The sequence below is a fragment of the Glycine soja genome, chromosome 7 (assembly GCF_004193775.1).
Source record: "Glycine soja cultivar W05 chromosome 7, ASM419377v2, whole genome shotgun sequence".
Lineage (NCBI taxonomy): Eukaryota > Viridiplantae > Streptophyta > Magnoliopsida > Fabales > Fabaceae > Glycine > Glycine soja.
Genome location: NC_041008.1, coordinates 16,920,912 through 16,944,920, shown reverse-complemented (window position 1 = coordinate 16,944,920; position 24,009 = coordinate 16,920,912). Strand labels below are relative to the sequence as shown.

General features: G+C 37.0%; 1 protein-coding gene across 1 annotated transcript; it reads right to left on the bottom strand.

Annotated features, from left to right (window-relative positions):
* Nucleotides 1-19,126: 19,126 nt before the first annotated feature.
* Nucleotides 19,127-23,757, bottom strand: LOC114419004 (laccase-7-like). Its single transcript, XM_028384577.1, has 6 exons — nucleotides 23,601-23,757; nucleotides 23,077-23,228; nucleotides 22,064-22,305; nucleotides 21,702-21,833; nucleotides 19,990-20,958; nucleotides 19,127-19,497 (listed from the first exon to the last, which is right to left on the bottom strand). The coding sequence occupies exons 1-6, from the start codon at nucleotides 23,694-23,696 to the stop codon at nucleotides 19,367-19,369; spliced, it is 1,722 nt and encodes a 573-aa protein (XP_028240378.1). The 5' UTR covers nucleotides 23,697-23,757; the 3' UTR covers nucleotides 19,127-19,366.
* Between the last annotated feature and the right edge of the window lie 252 nt (nucleotides 23,758-24,009).

The window sequence follows — 24,009 nt, the reverse complement described above, 5'->3', positions numbered from 1 at the left end:
AAACAAGTTCCCTGTGATTCGATACTCAGTTTTTACCATTTTATATTACTTGTGCGACTCAGTACACTTGCAGATTAGCATCGCAGAATATTATTGAATCAATTTTTCTGCAAAACAAGTTTTTGGCGCCATTGCTGGGGAACTTCGTTCCATTTAGAAAGTAGAGTTCAGTTTGTAGACATTTATTCTTTATTTTTTGATTGATTTTGTGAATAGTTAGATAGAATTTATTTTCTCTTGATTTGGTTAACTGTTGCTCTGTCTAGTGTTTCTTGTATGCGATGTAACTCTTCTGCAGGTGATTTAGCTCCATTAGATTTGGAGATAAAAGCTACTTGTAGGAGGAACAACGCAAAGAGAAGGAGAAATTCTTTGTAGGAAAGGACAACACAACCAAGTTTGGAGGAAGCTCAATCATTTGAGTCATCTTCGATCTTTCCAGAGTTAAGAGAATCTAAAGTAGGTGCATCCGAAGTCCCAATTATGGCTGAAGGTTAACCATGGAGGGTTACTCTTGAAGATTATTCTAGCTCGATCGTGCCGCAATTTTTCACAAGCTCACAACATCACATATCCTCATTCCTTGATTCAGCTGATTTAAGAAAATTTGTTTCATGGTTTGCCAAATGAAGACCCTTACGCACACTTAGCTACTTACATTGAGATATGCAACACAGTGAAGATTTCCAGTGTGCCAGAAGACGCAGTGAGGCTCAGTTTACTCTTATTTTCTTTGGCTAGAGAAGCCAAGATGTGGCTGCACTCTTTTAAGGGAAACAGTTTGAAGACTTAGGAGGAAGTTGTAGAGAAGTTTTTGAAGAAGTATTTTCCTGAGTCTAAGACAGTTGAAGGCAAGGCAACTATTTCCTCATTCCATCAATTTCTAGATGAATCTTTGAGTGAAGCGCTTGAGAGACTTTGTAGCTTGCTGCGAAAAACACCAACTCATGGATTCTCCGAGCCAATTCAGCTAAATATTTTTATAGATGGTTTGAGACCATAGTCCAAGCAGTTATTGGATGCTTCTGCTGGAGGGAAAATCAAATTGAAGACCCCTGAAGAAGTTATGGAGCTTATAGAAAATATGGCTGCTAGTGATCATGCTATGTTGCGTGATAGGACTCATATTCCTACAAAGAGAAGCCTGTTAGAGCTTTCCTCACAAGATGCACTATTGACACAAAACAAGTTGCTAGCTAAGCAACTTGAGACATTGACTGAGACACTTAGTAAGTTGTCAACTCAATTACAAGTGACTCAACCTTCACATTCAACAGTTTTGCAGGTTGGAGGTTGTAGCATATGTGGAGGAGCTCATGAATTTGGTTGTTGTATACCTCTTGCAGAAGTTGCACAATAAGTGAATTATATGGGGAATCAGCACAAACCAGGGTTTAATGCAGGTGGATTTGCAGGTTTTTAGCAAGGTTCTAACTTTAATCAGAATCAAGGGCAATGAAGATCTCATCCTGGAAACAAGTTCAACAAAGACCAAGATGGACCATCCAACAAGCCTCAAAATCAAAGGCCTAGCCTTTATGAGAGAACAACCAAGCTGGAGGATACTTTGGCTCAGTTCATGCAGGTTACTATGTCTAATCACAAGAGCACAAAATCTGCCATAAAGAACCTAGAGATTCAAGTGGGACAGCTAGCCAAGCAAATAGCTAAGAATTCTTCGGGAAATTTTGAAGCTAATACCAAGAAAAATCCCAAGGAATAATGCAAAACTGTCATGACTAGAGCAAGAAGGAAACCATGGTGGAAGATGAAGGGAGGAATGTGGATGAGCAAGAGTTAGTAGCTGAGGAAGAAAAAGAGAAAGAAGAAGATCAATTGAGAGAGAACAAAATAAATGGTGAAGAGAAAGAAGAAAAAAATGAAAAAAAGAGAGAAAAATAGGAGGAAAAGAAGACCAAGAGTGAGTTGGCTAGAGAAAAGAAGAATGAGGTTGTCCCATGCTCAGGGAAGGAAGTACCATATCCTTTGGTGCCATCCAAGAAAGCCAAGGAACAACACTTTGCTCATTTTCTTGATATCTTGAAAAAATTAGAGATAACTATCCCTTTTGGAGAAGCCTTACAACAAATGCCACTCTACTATAAGTTTCTGAAGGATATGCTGATCAAGAAGAGCAAATATATCAATAGTGATACTATTGTAGTGGAAGGAAACTACAGTGTTGTTAACCAAAGAATCCTTCCACCTAAATACAAAAATCCAGGGAGTGTCACAATCCCTTGCTCTATTGGTGCAGTGCCAGTTGGAAAAGCTCTAATTGATTTGGGAGCTAGCATAAATTTGATGCCTCTCTCCATGTGCAGAAGAATTGGAAAATTGGAAATTATGCCAACAAGAATGACATTGCAGCTGGCAGATCATTCTATTACAAGGCCTTATGGCGTGATTGAAGATGTTTTGGTCAAGGTGCGGCAATTTACATTCCCTATGGACTTTGTTGTCATGGATATTGAAGAGGATGCTAACATCCCATTGATTTTGGGTCATCCATTCATGTTAACCGCCAATTGTGTAGTGGATATGGGGAAAGGTAAAATGGAAATTGGTGTAGATGATCAGAAGATCAAATTTGATTTGTTTGATGCAGAAAAGAACTTACTTGATAGGAACATCTTTTCTAAGATGGATGAACTTAAGAATGAGATGGTTCTCATGGCCAGAGCCAAGCTTGCTCTAGATCCATGAGGTAATATGCATCATGCTAGTGACGTTAAAGAAGTGCCTACTGGGAGGCAACCCAGGTCTTTTTCTTTATTTTTCTTAATCATTGCATATAGTTAGGTTTCAACTCATTTGTGATTGCTAGAGTAAGTCATCAACATGTTTTGTATGATAAATGGGGTTGCTTAAGTTTCTCTAAAGTTGTGGATGAGGAATAACTTAGAAATTTTTTTCAGTCATCCATTCGCTCAACGAGCCCTGTGCGCTAAGCGAATCATTCTTCATGCACAGAATGAGCCACAACTCGCGCTAAGTGCACCAACCCCTACCCATTGGCTGAATGGGGCCTCGCTAAGTGAGACCATTGCGCTAAGCCCAAAAACCTCTCTAGAATTGCATTTATTGGAATTGGGCTAAGCAAGTCATCTCGCTAAGCACGTAACACAGTCTCGCTAAGCACATTTGTGTGCTAAGTGCAATTATCTCTCTGCCTGGACCTTCATGTTAATTGGGCCCAGTGGGTCATACCCGCTAAGCCCAATTCCCTCTCGGGTATGGAATTGCGCTAAGCGAGCCCATCTCGCTAAGCGTGATCCCACTACTGCATCTTGAGGCATTTAATTCGCTAAGCCGGCCCCGTTCTGCTAAGCGAAAGTTGCAAACCAATCAGAGTTGCAGAGCTCGCTAAGTGCGTATCTTCGCGCTAAGCCCAAATCCTTCTCAGGTTTTCTAATTTTCGAATTGGGCTAAGCAAGCCTGTCCCGCTAAGTGCGTGAATTTAAAATTTGAAAATTCAAGTCACTGAGTGCTCACTTAGCGAGTCACTCGCGCTAAGCAAGGCAGTCAAAACTGCCAAAAATAAAGCATTACTGCCTTAGGCAATTTCTTTTGTGCACAAAATTATAACTTCTCATCTCATCATTGGCATTCACACTTTTGCACTGTGCTCACCTTGCTTCCTTGCTTCTTTTGCCTTCCTCTTGTTTACTTATCTCAGCAATCCACGTAAGTACATTTCACTTTATCTTTTTAATTTAAGTTTGAACCTTATGATAGAAGCCAATTTATGTTCTCTGAAAGTGTTGATTTTGTTGTTATTTGGTTAGTTGTTTGAATGTATGTTGTTAGGGGTTTAATTTCCCATGTAATGTAGGTTTCTTTGATGTATTTTGCTTAGATTTCTGAGGCCTAATAGTGGCCTGAAGTTAGGGGCTTTGAAGCCCTAATTTTCTGGAAATTTTGATGTACTCGCTAAGCGAGTTCATCAATTTTGGATGAATTTCTGGGTTTTCTAATGAACTCGTTAACTTGGCCTTGTCCCGCTAAGCGTGTTCATCATTTATGTTGAATTTATGCTTTTCTGTATGAACTCGCTAAGCCACTGCACTTAGGCTTAGCGAGTGTTTAAATTTTCAGTTTTAATTTCTGGGTTTGTATAAACTCGCTCAGCCGGCATGTCGTGCTTAGCGAGTTAGTTTAGTTAGGTTAGAGTGTTTGAGTCTTCTTGTATTTTGTTGGCGGCTAAGCGAGCCAGTCTCGCTAAGCCACCATACCTCTTTAGCTTGAATAAGCCTGGGCTAAGCGAGTCAGTCTTGCTAAGCCCAAGGCAATTTTGTTTTTTGAAATTTTTTTCATGCGCTAAGCAAGTCCCACTCACTAAGCACAATTCCTTCTTTGCTTTTGAATTACACTTAGCGAGCCTGCTCGCTAAGCCAATTTTGTTCCAGTAGTTAAGTTGGGCTAAGCGCCTACTGACGCTAAGCCTATGTAGTGTGTCGCATTAAGCGAGTCAGTCTCGCTAAGCGCAATTAGCTCTCTGTTAGAGAATAAGGCTTAGCGAGCTATGCTCGCTTAGCCATTGTGTTGTGTCAACTAAGCGAGTGTGTCTCGCTTAGCTAGAGTCCTTATTTTTATGTGTTGCGCTAAGCGCGCCCTGCGTGCTAAGCGTATCTTATTATTTTCTGAAGGTGCACTAAGCGAGTCTGCCTCACTAAGCGCCCAATCTATTTTTCTGTTTTATTTTTCTGCTTTCAGTTTTGAATAAAACCTGTCTAATTTCAATTCCTGTTATTCTTTTAATGCAGATGACCTCTAGGAAGAGGAAAGCTACTGCCTCCGGACCCCGGGAGCCCTATGACACCACTAGATTTATATCTGAGGGTGCCTAGGAGAGATATGCACAGAACGTTCACTCCCAGAACATCCTTCCTGAGAGGAATGTCATCTTATACATTTCTGAGTATGACGAGTTCCACTAGGAGCTCGAGAGGTGGAACTGGCATAAAGCCTTGACCAGGCATCCTGATGGTCACATTGATGTGGCCCTGGTCAAGGAATTTTATGCTAATCTTTATGATCCGGAGGATAAATCTCCGAGGCAGGTCAGAGTGCAGGGGAAGCTTATAAAGTTCAATGTTGAGTCCCTCAACGCCTTCCTAGAGACCCCGGTGGTCTTGGAGCCTGGGGAACACTACAGCACGTACTTTAGATTCATGTCCAGACCCTCAGGAGTTCGTCGCCAGATTATGTATTCTAAGGCGCGGTTTTGTACTTAATGCTGAGGGAGCACCCTGGAAGCTCCTGAGGAAGGACCTCACCACCCTCGCCCATACATGAAGTGTGTTATCATACTCCAACCTCGCCCCCACCTCTTATACGTTCGATCTTAACATGGACAAGGCGAGGTTAGTCTACGGGCTTGTGATGAAGATGGATATGGACTTGGGCTCGCTCATTTCAGGACAAATATCACAGACGGGGACCTGACACTTCTGCTCCTTCTTCTTCCGCTCTTCCAGCTCCAGCTCCTCCACCAACACCACCAGCTCCCACTCCTACCACTCCAATACCCTCCAGAACCTCCGCTCAGAGCATAGAGATTCTAGTGTCGATGCTGCAGAGCCTCCACCATGGCTTATGCCTGGTGATGCAGAGTATCAATCATCTGGCTCAACATCGGCCCATTATGAGCATGGAGGCATTTATGGCCCAAGTGGTCTGGCCAGGAGTCCAGCATTCTCCTTTGGGGGGAGGTAAGGCTCCTACAGCCCAGGAGTCACAGTCAGAAGCTGAGCCGGAGGCATCACCAGAGGCCGAGGGCACTCTGGAGGACACACCAGAGGTCACACCTGCTGCCACACCACTTGTGGAGATTGAAAAGGATGAGGATGGCACCGAGGACACAGATTACACAGTAGATATGGCAGCGACAAAGAGCACTAGGGATCCCTGGCCCACTCCAGCACCAGAGACATCTCAGCCAGCCCCGGATGCTCCTTCCTCACATCATGATGAGCATACACCGGCACAGGATTGATGACAAAAATTCATTTTATATTTCAGTTTTTTGATACAACTTTTACATTTCAGTTTTAGTCTTAGATTATTTACATTTTTAGAAAATTTTATAGCTCTTTGAACAATTTACATTTATATATATGCAGTGGTTTGGTTTGGTTTTAAATTTGTGGTGTTTGTGATTGATTTTGAAATTGATCGATTGCATGATTTGAGTGAATTGCGATGTTAGATCACGTGCTTTGAACAAGTATGCGGTAATTAGAAGAGAAAGAGCATGAATTAGGGACATGAGTGAAATTGTTAGTTTGTGTGACAGATAAATTGTGAAGGCAATCATTAGCCATAACCCGGTGAGTTGTGTGAATAGAGAAAAATATTTAGCAACATCAAAGTAAGTTCAGTAGAATAACCCAACGCTTGTTACTTGATTGTTTTACTTCTCAACTTTTGGATATTTTAATCTGTAGCTAATTAGACTTTTAGACAAAAACCTTATTCAACATTTACTAGCTTTATACAAATGTTTGCTCATTGAATATATATTTTCTGAATGAAACAAGTTCCCTGTGATTCGATACTCGGTTCTTACTGTTTTATATTACTTGTGCGACTCAGTATACTTGCTGGTTAGCATCGCAGAATATTATTGAACCAATTTTGCTGCAAAACAGCAGCCTACTTGCTAAATAAAGTTCCTACAAAAGCAATCTCTACAACTCTATATGAGATATGGAAAGGAAAGAAACCAAGTCTTAAACACATCAAGGTCTGGGGTTGCCCTACTTATGTTAAAAGATTGCAAACAGATAAACTTGAGGCAAGGTCTAATAAGTGTAGATTCATTGGTTATCCTAAAGAAACAATGGGATATTATTTCTACCAACCTTCTAACCATAAAGTGTTTGTGGCAAGATGAGCAACCTTTTTGGAAAGAGAGATTCTTGTAGAAGGAAACCATGGTAAAGAAATTGAGCTTGATGAGACTCAAGTCACCAATGATAACATAACTCAAGAACATGAGATGGAAACTGAAAGGCCTTTCTTTGATGTTTTGAAATTAGGACAAAGCTCTTCAACTCAAACGATTATGGCTCAAGAACCAGCTATTGTTCAAGAACAAGTCATTATTCATGAAGAAGTTAATGAACCAATCTTAGAACAATTGTAGCAACCTTTGAACCCAACACAAGAACCTCTTAGAAGATCTACTCAAATGCATCGTGCACCTGATAAATTAAACTTAATGATGCAAGATGACATGTCAAATGAGGTTTATCATAATGATGATGACCCTAAGAGCTATGAAGAGGCCATGAGAAGCTCGGATTGCAACAAATGGAAAAAAGCCATGGAATTTGAAATAGAATCAATGAAGATCAACAAAGTATGGACTTTAGTTGAAGCTTCAAAGGATATAAAACCAATTGGTTGTAAATGGGTTTACAAGAAAAAGATTGGAGCAGATGGAAAGGTCGAGACGTATAAAGCTCGCCTTGTTGCTAAAGGATATTGTCAACAGCAAAAAATAGATTATGACGAAACATTTTCTCCTGTGGCAATGCTCAAATAAATTCGGATTCTACTTGCCATAGTAGCATACTATGATTATGAGATATGGCAAATGGATGTGAAAACAACTTTCCTTAATGGTGAGTTGAAAGAGGAAGTGTACATGACACAAACTGAAGAATTCACATCATTGGCTGGTTGTAATGAAGTTTGCAAGTTGCAATGATCTATATATGGATTGAAACAAGCTTCTAGAAGTTGGAACATTCATTTTAATAAGACAATCGAAAAGTTTGAGTTTTTTAAATATGCAAAAGAGCCATGTGTTTACAAAAAGGTTAGTAGGAGTGCAATTATTTTCTTAGTGTTATATGTAGATGACATATTGCTAATTGGAAATGGCATACCAACATTGCAAGGCACAAAGATTTGGCTATCAGAACAATTCTCCATTAAGGATTTGGGAGAAGCAGTCTATATTCTAGGTATAAAGATTTTTAGAGATAGATCTAAAAGGTTGCTTGGACTCTCCCAATCTATATACATTGATACTATCTTAAAGAGATATAACATGGATAATTCTGAACGAGGCTATTTGCCTATAGGTGTTGGAATTGCTCTTAGTAGGGAGAATTGTCCAACAACTTCTGAAGAAAGAGAACACATGAGTAGAGTACCATATGCTAGTGTAGTGGGAGCTATCATGTACACCATGACTTGTACACGTCCTGATGTCGCTTATGCACTAGGTGTAACTTGTCGATATCAAGAAAACCCTGGTGAGGAACATTAGAAAGTGGTTAAGACCATACTTAAGTACTTAAGAAGAACTTAAGACCAATTCCTCATTTATGGAGACTCTGAATTGAAACTGAAGGGTTATACTAATGCAAGCTTTACATCAGACAAACATGATAGCAAATCCATTTCAGGATATGTTTTCACTTTAAATGGTGGTGCAGTAAGTTGGAAAAGTTCCAAGCAAGCTACGGCAGCAGATTCAACTACTGAAGCAGAATATATAACAAGAAGTGAAGCCGCTAAAGAAGTCGTTTGGATGAAAAAGTTCATATTTGAACTTGGTGTGTTTCCTTCAATAGAAGAGTCGATCCCATTATTGTGCGACAATAATGGGGCTATTGCTCAAGCAAAGGAACCAAGATCACACCAGAAGTCCAAACATATTTTGCCAAGGTATCACTTGATTAGAGAGATAATAGAACGTGGTGATGTTAAGATTGAAAAGGTAGATGGAAAGGAGAATACAGCGAATCCCTTCACCAAGGCGCTTGGCATAAAAGAGTTTGACAAGCACAAATGTGAATTAGGAATGAAGTTCATGAATGATTAGCTCTAGGCAAGTGGGAGATTGTTGGGAATAAATTTGTATGTCCACGATCCAAGTTATCATGTAATCAATTCTAATTTTAATAATAAAGTATTAATTTATTTTCATTGTCATATTTCACTATTTGATTAAATGGTCCATTTGATAATGTCCTTGATTAAAATTAAAGACTTGTTATTATTATAGAGATTATGATAATGAGAAACAAGTTTGTTCTAATTTTAATCTAAACCGTTCTTGATCAAAGGATTATTATAAATAGGATATCAATAATCTGGATAAATTAATATATATGTGATAGTATTTATTGGATAAATATTAATAGATCTCATTTATTAATTTGTATATATAGATGAGTCCCATGTTGATGTGATCATTGAACTGACTCAATTGAAATTTTCTAATGGTTAAAATTTACCATAAACTGTCAATAGAAAATTCTCAAGAAGAGGTATAATAGCTTTCTTTGACCAGAGATTGTCGTAGTAATTAACAGGTTATTTGTTGTATTTTGATTCCAGACACCTAATGCTTTAAAGAACTTATTGAATGGATATTGAATATGATTAAATACCTATAGATTTAATGATTAATCAAGAAGGAATTCATCAACTCTTGGTAATGAGTTTGAGCTCTATGAATAAAATTATATCATGGCCAGGAAAATTAAATGAAAGAAGAAATGAGTTTCTTAAGTCACTATGAGTTAACTCAAAAGGGTTTGATAGTAATACCATACTCTAGAGTTAACCCAAAGCTGTAAAGATGGAAGAAATTATTACACTACTATTCTAATGGTTCTTGAAAGTAAAATGTTACTTCATGCTATCCGGACATTAAGGAGCGTTGCTAGACGCCTACCTTGATTAATATATTATCGGCTTAGTATTGAACCTACGGGATCACACACAAACGAGTGTTCTAATTTTTGTTAAAGAAATTATTTTAATATTTGATGGTTAATTAAATTAGAGAATTTAATATGATCAAATGATTAATTGATTTAAAAAAAAAGTGAAATATTATTATATTTTTGCTAGCACTAAAAATATAAATAATATGAAAGATTTGGTGAAAGAAGATAAACAAACATGTATGATTTTGTATTTGGAATTTGAATTGAAAAGGTGGCTAGATATAAGTTTGACTTGGTCAATTATTATTTCAATTTTAATTGCTAAATGGTTAGCAATAAAAGATAAGAAGAAATAATATAGCTTAAAAAATAATACTATCAATAATGATTTTAATTTGATCAGAAATTTGGTATCCTTAGCATGTTATAAATAAAGCCTTGGACTGCACGTTAAAATAATCCTAATATCATTTCTCTATTTTTATTTTTTCACTTGTCAAAGTTGTTGACGAATAAAGGTGAGTCTCGGTTTGGATACATGTTAGCATGTTTATAATATAATTTAAATACAAAATAAATCCTTTTATTATGTAATGTGTATTTTTGAACACTTTTTTTCTAATGCCAAATCCAAGAGTGGAAGTTTATGGAATCTATCAGTTGTAGAAAATGAAATAATTAAGCCCTGCTGAAAAATGATGTTATTCTCTACTGCCATATTGACCAAACAATCACGTGCCATAACAGCATCCATGACCTCTTGATTTTCGTACCTCCCATTTCGAGGGAGGAACAACATCAAACTCAATCTATGCATAAAAAGTTTGTCCATATCTTTGACGAATAATATGTATGGTAAATTTCCCCAGATGGGGTACTTTTATAAACTAATTTCCCATCTGGGGTAGTTTTCAAACTATTTCGGGAGGGGGTTGTTTTCTACGTAAAATGCATGCAGGTGACACGCAAACCGCCAGTGGAACTGGCGAGTTTGGTGTTTTCGAAGGAACCGCCAGTGCCACTGGCGATATCGGCATGCAAGGGGAACCGCCAGTCAAACTGGCGAGTTCCAAGTTGCAGAAGCCAAGCGCTTTTCAGTGATAGGGTTGTTGTTTTTTCAGGCGTTTTTCAGTGATAGGGTTGCTTTATCATAGAAAGGGAAGTTGCAACTGCCATTGGTGAGTTAAGGGCAAGTTGCAACTCCCATTGGCGAGTTAGGGCAGAAGGAATAGCCATTACAAATGGCGATTTAGGGCCTTTATATACGCGAAAATTGTTTCAGTGTTGCTGTGTGTTCACAAGTAGAATTGAGTTTTCAAAACTGTGAGTGTTTAGGGTTTACATTTATCCGCATAAGGTTTCAAATTTGCTTCTTGAGGCTTCAAAATCTGAATCAGGTTCGTAGGAATAATTTGTATTATAATTTTTTTTAAGTAATTTTTATAGCAGTTTGAATGTATAGTTTTTATTAATTTTTTAATTAAATTAGTTTTATATTTTATTTCGTAGTTTCCAGTAAAATAATTTGTATTATAATTTTTTTAAGTAATTTTTTGTAGCAGTTTGAATGTATAGTTTTTATGAAATTTTTAATTAAATTAGTTTTATATTATAATTTGTCATCAAATTTTTAATTAAATTACTTTAGTGTTGGTGTGTGTTCAAAACTATATTTCAGTCTTCAGTGTTGGTGTGTGTTCAAAACTAGATTTAAGCTTTAAAAAACTGTGAGTGTTCTTGAGATTTAAATTTGTCCGCATAAGGTTTGAAATTTGCTTCTTGAGGCTTAAATTTCTGAATGAGGTTCGTAATTTTCAGTCAAAAAATTTAATTTTAAATACCGTTCAAGTTGAATGCTCATAAAGTTATAGTAATTTATTTTAAAAATTTATGAGCATTCAACTTGAACGGTATTTAAAATTAAATTTTTTTCCCATTATATTTATTTGAAGTACGTATGTTGAAGTCATTATTGTGAAAATGAATTATTTATAAATAATACTAACTTTGTTTATGGTTTATTTGGGCTTTAAAATTACTACCTTGGAATCGTTTATTTTTTTAAGTGTTTACCATAAAAAATATTTAAAGTTAATAATTTTTTTATAGAATAAAGTTTTAATGTCAAATTGTGTTAAAGAGACTTTTTGTGATTACATTTTACTATTTTGAATTTATTATGATTAATTAATTAAAATATTGTTTTTGTAGGTACACGATGAATTTGGTTATAACGATGTTGTATTTCAATGGAATGGTATATGAAGATATTGATGGTGTAATATTTGAAGGCAGTAAAAAAGCGATTCAGATTAAACGTGGAATTAGTTTCAATGCTTTGAAGAAAAAAATTGGAGACAAGGTAAAGTTACAAAATAATGAAATTATTTCTGCTATTAGTTGTAGATTTTTAGTGTCAGGAAAATATATTGCCTTGCAAATTTGTGATGACGAAGACGTTGAAACGATGCTGGAAAGTTTTAAACAACAACAACAAATGACAGTTCTAGAATTGTACATAGAAAAGGATGTGGCTGGTAGTTCAATGTTTCATTCTGCAAATTCGCTTACATCATGTGGAAATTATTTATCTAATGATGAGACACAACTGCCAACAAATATGAGCAATTTACATGTTGACGAAGATGATGATGATGATGATGATTATCTTGTGTCTCACTCATACGTTGAAGAGTTTTTAGACGAAGATGACAATGTTGACGGTATATCTGATACAGACAATGAAGTTACCGACATGATTCCACCAGTAAGAATTGTTCACCTAGCATAAGGTATAATTTCCTCTTAAAAAATACGTCAATACATTTATTATTTGACGGAAATTGTATTTAATGCTAAATAAGTATGATTTGATTTTTTTTTTTAGACTATAAGGTGTACAAGGAATTCAAAATCCATTTTGGAATGATGCTTTGCATTATAATAATATCAACTGGAGTCATCCTGATGAGGAGGACATTTGTGGTTTGGAGATGTCATCCAGTTTTAATGTTGGCCAAGAATTATATGTTGGCATGGGTTTTGATAGTAAAGATGCGATCAAGAATGCAGTCAAACAATATGTTATGAAGATGCATCAAAGTTTCAAAGTGGTTGAAAGCAAATGGGACAAGTATGTCGTTTGTTGCTTGAATAAAAATGCAGATTGTCCTTGCCCTTTCTATATGAGGGCAATTCTATCTAAAAAAACTGATTCATGGAAAGTCACTGAATGGGGTGGACCACACACATGTCTCAATATGACCATGACCCAAGATCACGAGAAGCTTGATTCAGATTTAATTGCCACTTGTGTAGTAGGTACGTATTTTATGTTCATATTATGTTATTGTTTAGCCTTAATTGTCATTTAAATTTTGTTATTCTATTGACAGGCATGATCAGAGAAGATCCATCAATAAAAGTTTCGTTGATTCAAGAGAGGATTAACAGTGAATTTGCGTACAAGGTGTCGTACAAAAAAGCTTGGTTGGCGAAAAAGAAAGCCATTGCAATTGAATATGGCGATTGGGATGAGTCATACGCGAAACTTTTGTCGTGGCTAACACACATGCAAAATCATTCTCCTGAATCATATTTTCAAATACTACATGACGATTTTATCGTTGAGAATACGGTTAGTCACGAACACCGTCAGTTTCATAGAGTTTTTTGGACTTTTGGCCAATGTAAAGAGACTTTCAAGTACTGTAAGCCAATCATACAACTTGACGACAAACATTTGTATGGAAAATACCGTGGGACCCTCTTAATGGCCACATCACAAGATGGAAATGGTGGTGTCCTTCCTCTAGCATTCGCGGTGGTCGAAGGTGAGACGTTGACAGCGTGGTCATGGTTTTTGGCACACTTGCGTGAACACGTCACAAATAAAAATGATATTTGTCTGATATCTGATCCACACGCGAGTATAAAGTCCGTTGTCGCTAACGAAGCACTTGGTTGGCAACCTCCCCACGGTTATCATGTCTACTGCGTGCGACACATAGCAAGCAACTTCAATCGGAAATTCAATAATGCCAAACAAAAAGAAATGTTGAAGAAATTGGGTAAGATTTCATATTTGATGGTCACGTTTATTTTATGCAGCCTACACTCCTTGCAAGCACATTTTTGATCAAAATTTAGACAAATTTCGTCAACTGAGTCCAGCCATAGCAACATGGATTGATCGCATTTCAAAAGAAAAATGGACGATGGCTTATGATAGAGAAGGACGTCGATATGGCCACATGACAACCAACCTCTCAGAATGTATCAATAAGGTTTTAAAGGATTGTCGCAACATTCCCATAACAACATTGGTCAAATCAATATACTGTAGGTGTCGAAAGTATTTTGTTGAGCGTGGCCACCAAGCCCAAAGACTTTTAAATGAAGGACAAGTATATTGTTCGAAGCTTGTTAAAGAACTTAGGAAAAATCAAGAACAAGCTTGTACGCACATCATTTGCGTGTATGATATCCACTCCACAAGGTTTGAAGTAGAGGAGACCTTCAACCCTATAACGCAACGCGGCGGACAAAAGTGGGCAGTTAACTTAAATGGTCATCATTGTCAATGCAGAAGGTATTCTGCGCTTCACTATCCATGTTCACACATTATTGCAGCTTGTGGTTACGTGAGCATGAACTACTACCAATATATAGATGTTGTTTACACAAATGAGCACATCTTAAAAGCTTACTCCGCACAATGGTGGCCTCTTGGGAATGAAGCGGCTATTCCTCCTTCTGATGACACATGGACACTTATCCCTGACCCAACTACAATTCGTGCGAAAGGTCGGCCAAAATCAACAAGGATAAGGAATGAGATGGATTGGGTTGAACCATCTGAGCACCGACAAAAATGTAGTACATGTGGAGTCGAAGGGCATAACAAGCGTCGTTGTCCAATGCAATCTGAGCGTGAGAGTTGTTCAAATCATTTATTTATGTATGTTAGTTGAGTGACTTGTATTTGTTTAAGTTCTCTTCAATGTATTGAATTTGTGGGGTGCAATAAATTCGTTACTTAATAACATTTTGGTTTGTGTACATTACTTATTTGTGGCGAGAGATTACTTCGTTAGTTAAAAACATAAACATCAACCCTAACCGTAAACCCTAAACCAAAACCCTAAACCCTAACCTTTAAACCCTAAGCACTAAACCTAACCCCTAACCCTCAACTGTAAACCCTAAACCATAAACCCCAAACCCCAAACCATAAACCCTCAACCCTAAACCATAATCCATAAACCCTAACCCTACACACTAAACCTCAAACCATAAACCTAACCCTAAACCTAAATCCTAAACCCTACCCCCTAACCCATAACCCCTCAACCCTAAACATAGGTTGAGTGAAAGTGGGGAGTCCAATGCAGTAGTTAAGGGTATTCAAATTGATACTAAAGGGGAACTATCTACAATGATGAACTATGGACTTACTTAAAAACATAAACATAAACCCTAACCTTAAACCCTAACCCTAAACCCTAAACCCTAACACTTAGACTTAAACCCTAAACCCTAAAACACTAAACCTAAGCCCTAAGCCCTAACCCTAAACCCTAAACTCTAAACCCTAACCCATAAACCTAAACCCTAAACCCTAAATCTTAACCATTAAACACTAAAACCTAACCCTTAGTCTTAAACCCTAAGCCCTAACCCTAAACCCTAACTCCTAACCCATAAACCCTAAACCATAAACCATAACCCTTAAACCCTAAAACCTAACCCTTAGTCTTAAACCCTAAACCCTAAGCCCTAACCCTAAACACTAAACACTAAACCCTAAGCCCTAAACCTAACCCCTAATCCCTAAGCCATAAGCTATAAACTAAACTATAACCCTAAACCGTCAACCTCAAATCCTAAAAACAAAACATTAAACCCTAAGCCTTCCGTTTAAATCTATGCAATGTCTGATGATAAACCTTATAATTTGAGCAAATAGGTTGGTGGAAAAACTCCAGACTGATGCATGTAATGAAATAAAATTACATTTAGAAGTTGAAATTGGTGTTTGTCGTTAGTTAGTACCATTACTTATTTTCATTTGTCTACTTTAATTTTTCTTTATAACTTTATTTATTATTCTAGTTTGATACGCGACATAAAAATAGTCATTATGGTGTCCGTGATGGTGATTCCATAACACATAACAAATAGTCATTGAAAACGGAGTTCCATAACAAATTCCATAACAAGTAGTATGAGATACCATAAATTAAGTGTGAAATTCAAATTACAAAGATACAACAAAAATTTTAAATAGAGACATCAAAATCAGTCATTATGGTGTCCGTGATGGCGTGAGGATGTGTCACATGGTCGATCCCACCTTCGGGCTTGACGATCAGAATTTCTTCTTGCGCGCTGTCGCCGCCCTTGTTGCTCAGCCTCAGCAGAAAACTCGTGACGCAAATCAACACCTAATAAGTCACCCATATCAGGTATTGCTCCGGGTACATTCCATTGCGGAGCTAATGGGGCATTAGGTGTTGCCATTGGGGCATCATGTTGTTGCGAAGGGGTCATGGTCAGCCATGAAAAATGAGGATGTGTTTCCGCAACACCACCAAACGAATGTTCGCTTGCAGACATATCAGTGTCATGACCTTCGAAAGGATACTGATACATCTGCGAAGGATACTGAGAAAACGTTGGTGGCATGTAATACATTCCATGGCCACGCTGCTCCATTTGTTGGGAAAAATCTTCCGCTTGAACAATCTCTCTTCGTCTGTCAAAACCTCGAGTTTCAACACTTGACTGAAGCATGTGAAACTGTTGTGGGGGAAATCGACGCTCTGATGCTGGACCATGTGCCACAGGCTCAGTGATCCTCTCTTGCTCTTCGGATAAAATCGTTATCTTCTCCACATAAGGCACGAGATCATCTACTGTCCATGTGTTCCGCCCTTGTGGTGACACCATATACTGCAATGTCTCCGCAACTTCACCCTGCAATTATTAGGGTCAGGAAATTAATGTCGATGCTTTAAAAAATAAATTGAAGTTAAATATTTAAAAAGAAATAAATACCAATGTAGCTGTGTTTGCATTGTTTGGGTCGACAAACATCTTTGTTTTTCGCCTATACCAGACCATGTAATCGGAGTTAAAACTCAATAGGCCCTCATGTCGAGGATAAATGTCGACCCTAAACTCAGCTCGATTATTCCACTGACTGATCATTGGGGTCAACGGCTGGAACCAATTTTCATCTTGTTTGCCTTTCAGCATTAGCCCATGGATATTCTGTGGTTGCGAAGGAGACTCCGGAATAGGTTGTTGCATTCCAAATAGTTGCAACACTCTATCGGGTTGGTGCCACTCTACAACATGGAAACAAATGAGTGACACCACTGCGCACCACGCCACACTACCAACCAAACAAATGGGAGGCAATATTGACATAACAGTTACTGTGTAAGGCTCCCACAGAAAATGCACAATTGTTAATTTTGACTTAAACATGACATTTTATTTATTATTTAACGAATACATAATGATCTTCTTACCTCATGTCGTTTCATAATATCCAATTTGCGACGAAAAACTATAAGATCATCATTGCTAATATGTTGATTTCCACGTCGCAGCCACCTACAAAAAAAATATGAAATAATTAGTGGCGACACGTTATATTATTGATTATTTTCAAATGAATTTTTTTTAAACAACTAACCTGTGTCCGAGTGGTTTATTTTCTATTACAGGAGGAGTCCTCTTTGGAGCCAAAGTCGTGCAACGTTCCCATGCCCACATTTGGATTAAGATGCACATACCTCCGATTGATTTAATTTTGTAATCGGTGGCACTGCACATCTCTCTATATAAATAAGCAAGCACGGCAGGTCCCCATGTATACGTGCTGCACTGTTCAAAGTCCCGTAAAAATTGAAGGTACCTTAGGAAAACTTTACTGCTGCTTTTGTCAACAAATAAAACACCTCCTATGAATCTGAAGATCCATGCACGGGTAAACCTTTGTAATTGTTCTACGTTACCGCCAGGGATATTTATTTGTGAAAAATGGTGAGCCAGCCAACTTAATTTGACCACATTGCCTTGAAGTTCACCTTCATGTGGTCTGACTCCCAACAATTCTTCACATAATTCAGCCCAATCAAGATTAGTCTGACCAATTAATGGTGCCCCATCAACACGTAGACCTAATAATACTGAGACCTATTGAAGAGTAATCGTACACTCTCCGCATCTCATGTGAAATGTATGGGTTTCGGGCCTCCATCTTTCAATCAAGCCAGTAATTAATGACGAATTTATTTTGAGGTAGCTCATCTTCATTATCCAATAAAACCCAGATTGTCGAAGCAGAGGAATAATTTCCTCTGGTATTTCTTCTTGACCTTGATAAATTGGGACAGCTCATCGGATATGCAATTTTTTTGTCTGGTTCCCGATTCCACACACACACACACACACACACACACACACACACACACACACACACACATACACACACAACCCAGATTGTTGAAGCAGAGGAATAATTTCCTCTGGTATTTCTTCTTGACCTTGATAAATTGGGACAGCTCATCGGATATGCAATTTTCTTGTCTGGTTCCCGATTCCACACACACACACACACACATTAAAATTATTAGTTAACAAAATACTTACCAAGAAAACACACACACACACACATTAAAATTATTAGTTAACAAAATACTTACCAAGAACACAAACCCGTTGTAAGAAGAGCAAAAACGAATGCACTGCAAGGAGGGATCAGCAGAGAAGAAAGGAAGGCAAAGAATGCACTGATGAAAAGAGAACAAAGGAATGCATAAGGGAGCCAGCTGCCTCGCGTTTTGCTTTATAGCGGAAAATTTTTTGGAGCATGCTCACCAGTAGTGTTGGCGAGTTCCTCCTGCAACCCGCCAGTGCCAATGACGGTTCCCAACAAGCCTGCACCAGTCTGCAACGTAGCCTACGCCCTCCTGCCTGGAACTCGCCAGTTTGACTGGCGGTTCCCTATGCATGGCAATATCGCCATTGCCTGTGGCGATTTCTTCACGGACAGCGAACTCGCCAGTTCCACCGGCGGTTTGCTTAAGGCCTACATGCATTTTACGTAGAAAACAACCCCCTCTTGAAAAATGTTTAAAAAGGATCCCATCTGGGAAAATAGTTTTTAAAAGTACCCCAAATGGAAAATTTTGCCTAATATGTATCCTCACAAGCAAAGTTACATAAAACACAATATTTTTTTCTGTCCATCTGTTACCATTCCAACCAAAAATTAACTTGTACAATTTAATTTGATTTTAATTTAAATGTGGAGTTTGAATTATTTTACATTTTTATTAAGTTATTTCATACTTTTAAGTTCTAGTTAAAAAAATATCTAAATTAACTTTTATATAATAAATCTGCTATTTCATTCATACACATAAAAACAATAAACTCCAATTTATATTATTGACTTCCAAGGTCGATCGGTTACAACATTTCACTTTGAAATTCCTAAACATTTCTACTAGAAATTATTTTTTGCTGGCAATATGATGTCATTTTTTGGTAACATTAGATACCACTAGATATACTTATGACACATGTAGAAGAAAATGCACGCGACAAATGGTGTTGATTTCTGATCATAAGTAGTACTGCACTCTGCAACCTGGTTAACATTTAGGAAGATCAGCTGGTGGTGGAGGGACTGAAGTTGAAGGAGTTGGTCCGTTCTCAACCTCAAAAATCATGGCTAGTCCCCACGGAACATGGTCTTCCATATGGCAATGCACAAGCCAAACCCCTATAAGTAATGAAGACATTAGAGTCTGTTACCATAGCTAGTCTAGCTAGTTGATATGGCAACATCCGAATTTAGCATTATAAATATATAGTAGTAAGTTACTTGCAACATATATACTCTACTTGACTTTTGTTTTATGTAGATCAAATGTAATGTAACTAATGCAAAGTTTGGAAAATTATTTTTTTTGAATAAGCACTAAGAGAAAAAAAAAGGATGATAATTAAAATAAATTAAACTTCTCTCATAAATTAAAATTAAATTATACATGTATAAATTAAAATTTAAAAAGGTTAAATGAGAAAACTTTTTACAAAATAACTTATGCATAATTAAATTGATTTTAACAAGAGAATATTATTTCATTAGTATTTGTTAAAAATGTTAATCCAAAAACAACCGATATGTACAATTATAAAACAATGTGACATGACAAACTACGAAAAAACATTAGTTGATGCTGTAAATTAAAGAAATGAAGAGAATCAACACCTGGATTGTTTGCTTGGAACCTGATGACAGTCCATCCTCCCATAGGCACACCAACAGTGTTGCGTAATTGCGGATTCACCAAATTAAACTTAGCCCTATCCTTCCTGTTGAAATTCCCGAACCCTTGAGCCAAAACATGGAAGCTATACCCATGAATGTGCATGGGGTGGTTTTGGCCCCCAAGAAGTGCTGTATTCTGAAACACAACCTCCACCGTTGAATTGAACCTGAGCTTCTTCGCCCTGGTTGATTTTGGCGCAAATAGAAGGTTCGTATTGTTAGCGTCGTTCAGATTCGTGAAGTCAAACATAACCGGAGGCTTGTCAGGGAAATCCCTAGTGTAAACACTGCTCTTGTTTTTATAGAATGCTTCCAACAAAGAAAGCTTCACACCCGCGGGAACAGAAAATGACTCATTGTTCATGCTGGCAGAAAATCTGTGACCATTTGGACCCTTACACGTGGCGTTGTTGGGATTCTTGGAATCACACAATTCTAGGTTGAACCCAATGGTAATGAACATGTGCTCATCCACCTTACGTGGCACAGGAACCCAGTGTGGGGCCCTCACTTTGCTAGTTATGACATTGTAGAATTTAGTATAAGCCGTGTCCGTGTCGTTGAAGGGGGGTAGAACTGGCATTATGGGCTTTGACGATGGCGGGGCATTTTCGTAAATGACCGTGCCGCGAGCTACGTTGGCGTCGAAGTCTTCGAGACCAACAACGTAAGGAGATGCAACCATGTAGTACGAGCCAGTGGGTTGATTCGCTGTGAATAACACGTCAACACTCTGGCCAGGGGCAATGACGATGAGGTCGGAGACGTAGTGGTCGGTGTAGGAGGCATCGACGGCAACAACTGTGAAATTGTGGTTCGCTATCTTGAAGAATAGGTCGTAATTGAGTGCAGCGTTGATCATTCGGAGCATGTAGATCTTCCCTTGCTTAACTTTCATCTTAAATGTCTCTGAATTATAATCAGAAGGTCATACATACATAGACCTTAAATTCATGAATTTAGAAGAGTTCTAATGTTGAATATCAGAGCATGATATTCACATGCATGTTTAAATTGAATTCAAGTGACCTACTAGAAATTGTTCATGGCACTTGGAAAATCTAAGGACTACTTGAAAATTTAATAATGTTACATTAATTTTTTAATTAAGAAATTAAGTTAGAAAACTAGGATACACTCCTAATATTATCGGAGAGTAAGTCAATGACATGTATATAAGTTGTGATTACCAATAAAGGTTCATCTAGATGATTAACTACTATATAATATAAGCTTGAACCACAAATTTATCTATTTGATTGCAGCTACTGATTAACTAGTTCTTAATGAAGTGTCATACAATTTTCCTACCAAGAAAGAAAAAACAATGGTAGGGGATCGAGCCCACACCCATGGAGAAGATAGGAATTTGTAATAATCTTTAAATATTCGTGTCAACCCACCCACATTGGTAATGTATTACATTAATAATAGGATGAGTATTTGTATATATATCTTTTTATACAAGTAAATTTAATTTTATGTTAGCACATATGTTACTATTAGTTTAGATATATATTGTTTACACTAATAATATTTTAATTTTATAAAACACAATCTATATTAATGAGATCTAACCTAACAACTAATAATTTTTTGTATTGGTGTAAAAAATGGTATACTTATTAATTAATGGAGGTAATTAAACATACCATTTTCAGTACAATTCATGAGATGGCCGCTAGTCAAACCATTGATTGTAAAGGCGTAAGATATGTTTGGTCCTCCGCCACTGGCCTGTGCTTCAGTAGTAATATCCTCAACTCTAGAATTATACAAATCTCCTGCATTTTTAAATTAGAAAATATTATCATGAAAATATTACGACATTTTGAAGTAACTGTAGATTTTACAATTATACAAGATGATAGTATCAGCTAGATTTCCTTCGCAGATACTGAAGAAACCTCTTATGGTAGAACAATGGAATGACCCTTCATTGATAATATTAAAAGTATACGTGTAAAAGAAATAGAAGTACCCATTTTTTTTAAAAAAAAAAAACAGCTAATACCTAATATAAGAGGAATTTGCTTGTACGGTTTAGGAAATGGAAATCGGCCTGAACGAGGCTTAATGATGAAAGCACCATGAACTGTTGCTCGTAAATATGATGCATGAGCATGCCACCATACTGTTCCTTCTTGTTGTGTCACGTTGAATTTATATGTGTATTTACTTCTGGGTCTAATTGTACATTGAGTTATATATTCAGGACCGTCTGCCCAAGGACTAAAGAGCTGTAACACTCCATGCCTACACATACATAGTTCAAAATTTCATTTACAATGATGCATTAACTTAAATGAAACATAATTTTGTGGGCGTTGCAAATAAAAAAGCGTATAAATATTCACATGATTTACTTTGGTAGTAGTTTAATTAAGTCTAGCAATTGATGATTTATCAAATGAATGGTCATATCTTAATTTTATTTGAAACCAAATTAAGAACAAGAAGTTGGTTTCTTAAATGCGATAGAAAATAGCATATACTGATTTCTTGTCTCTTTCTTCTTGTTTTTCTGAATTTCTTGTCTCTTTCTTATCTCCTCAGTTAAAAAATAACGCGTGGTTAAAAGGTAATGTAATTAATATACTCTTTGTTAATTTTTTTCCCAGTTTTGCTAAAATACCAATTGTTTTAATTGAGGACATAGGGAAAGCGACTAAATAGGTCAGATAGCTAGGTTACTTGGTTTATGATATACTGGATATAAATAGTAATTATATATTCCATGGACAAAAAAGTACTACTACTAGATATGGCATCTTATTTAAATAAGGGAGGGCACAATTAATATCATGGTGGTGTGTGGGTCTAGCTAATTTATAATGGCTCCACATATTAATTACGAGGAATCTTCGCCATTCATGTGGGTATTTGAGTCTATAGACCTTGGTAGGGCTAGTAAGTACTAGTGCTAAACATTTTTTAGGCTCCATTAATTAATTAAGAAGATAATTTCTTATATTTCATGCTATTTTGTTGAATTCTCTAAGGATACACATATGGAAGAGGGTTTACCAATGAAGAGTGATATCATACGGTCCCTCGTTCAATACATGGACAATTACAGTGCCACCTTCGTGGACATTTATCGTTGGCCCTGGGAAAAGTCCATTAACTGTCACAATCACTTGCTCCTTGCAAAAACGTTTGATAGTCGTGTTTTGAACCTGAAATTGGTGAAATACATGAAATTGCAATAGTATGAACATCCCTTCATACGAAATTTCGTTCGACAAAGAATCTACAGACGTAAATGTGTTTTTAATAATGTATATATATTAGATTAAAATTTTATGGCTCAATATCTAATATGAGAAAGGTTAGACACTAACGTACGTAGAGCCAAGTTTACTGCATACTGTTGTTAGGTGAGGAGTTGAGATAGTTGTGTTAGACTAATGTTGTGATCTTAAGTGGTTGATTAACACACCAAAAGAAAAAAGAGAAAGAAAGAAAAAACTATGTAGACAGCACTAAGTTGCTTACATAATTAAACAACCATGAAGAGAGAAAAGAAATCAAATGGGGTAGTAATTTACTTTGAAAATGTGTTCCACGATAGCTGCTGAAGCCAGGGAAGAAGCTAGAAGGGCAAAAACAAAAACACATGCTAGAGAAAACGAGAATAGCTTCATGTTTAGGCGGGGAAACTAAATGATAGGATAAGACTATTGCTATGAATAAGTTTACTTGGATGTTTTAGTTTATCACATAGGCTACATATATATATAGTCCATGAGATTTGTCATTTTCTGTATTTGCGTGTCCATTTAGAATTATTTAAACAAGCAGCTCCAATGTGATTTGTAATTGAGTTGACGAGGAAGCAAGATAAAAAAATTTACACTATGACATCAATAATGTGGGCCTGGAAATATTAAATTAATGACAAGAAATGATGGCGCTTCGGCCTTCGACGAAAAAAATTGTCATGCATGAATATTTGAT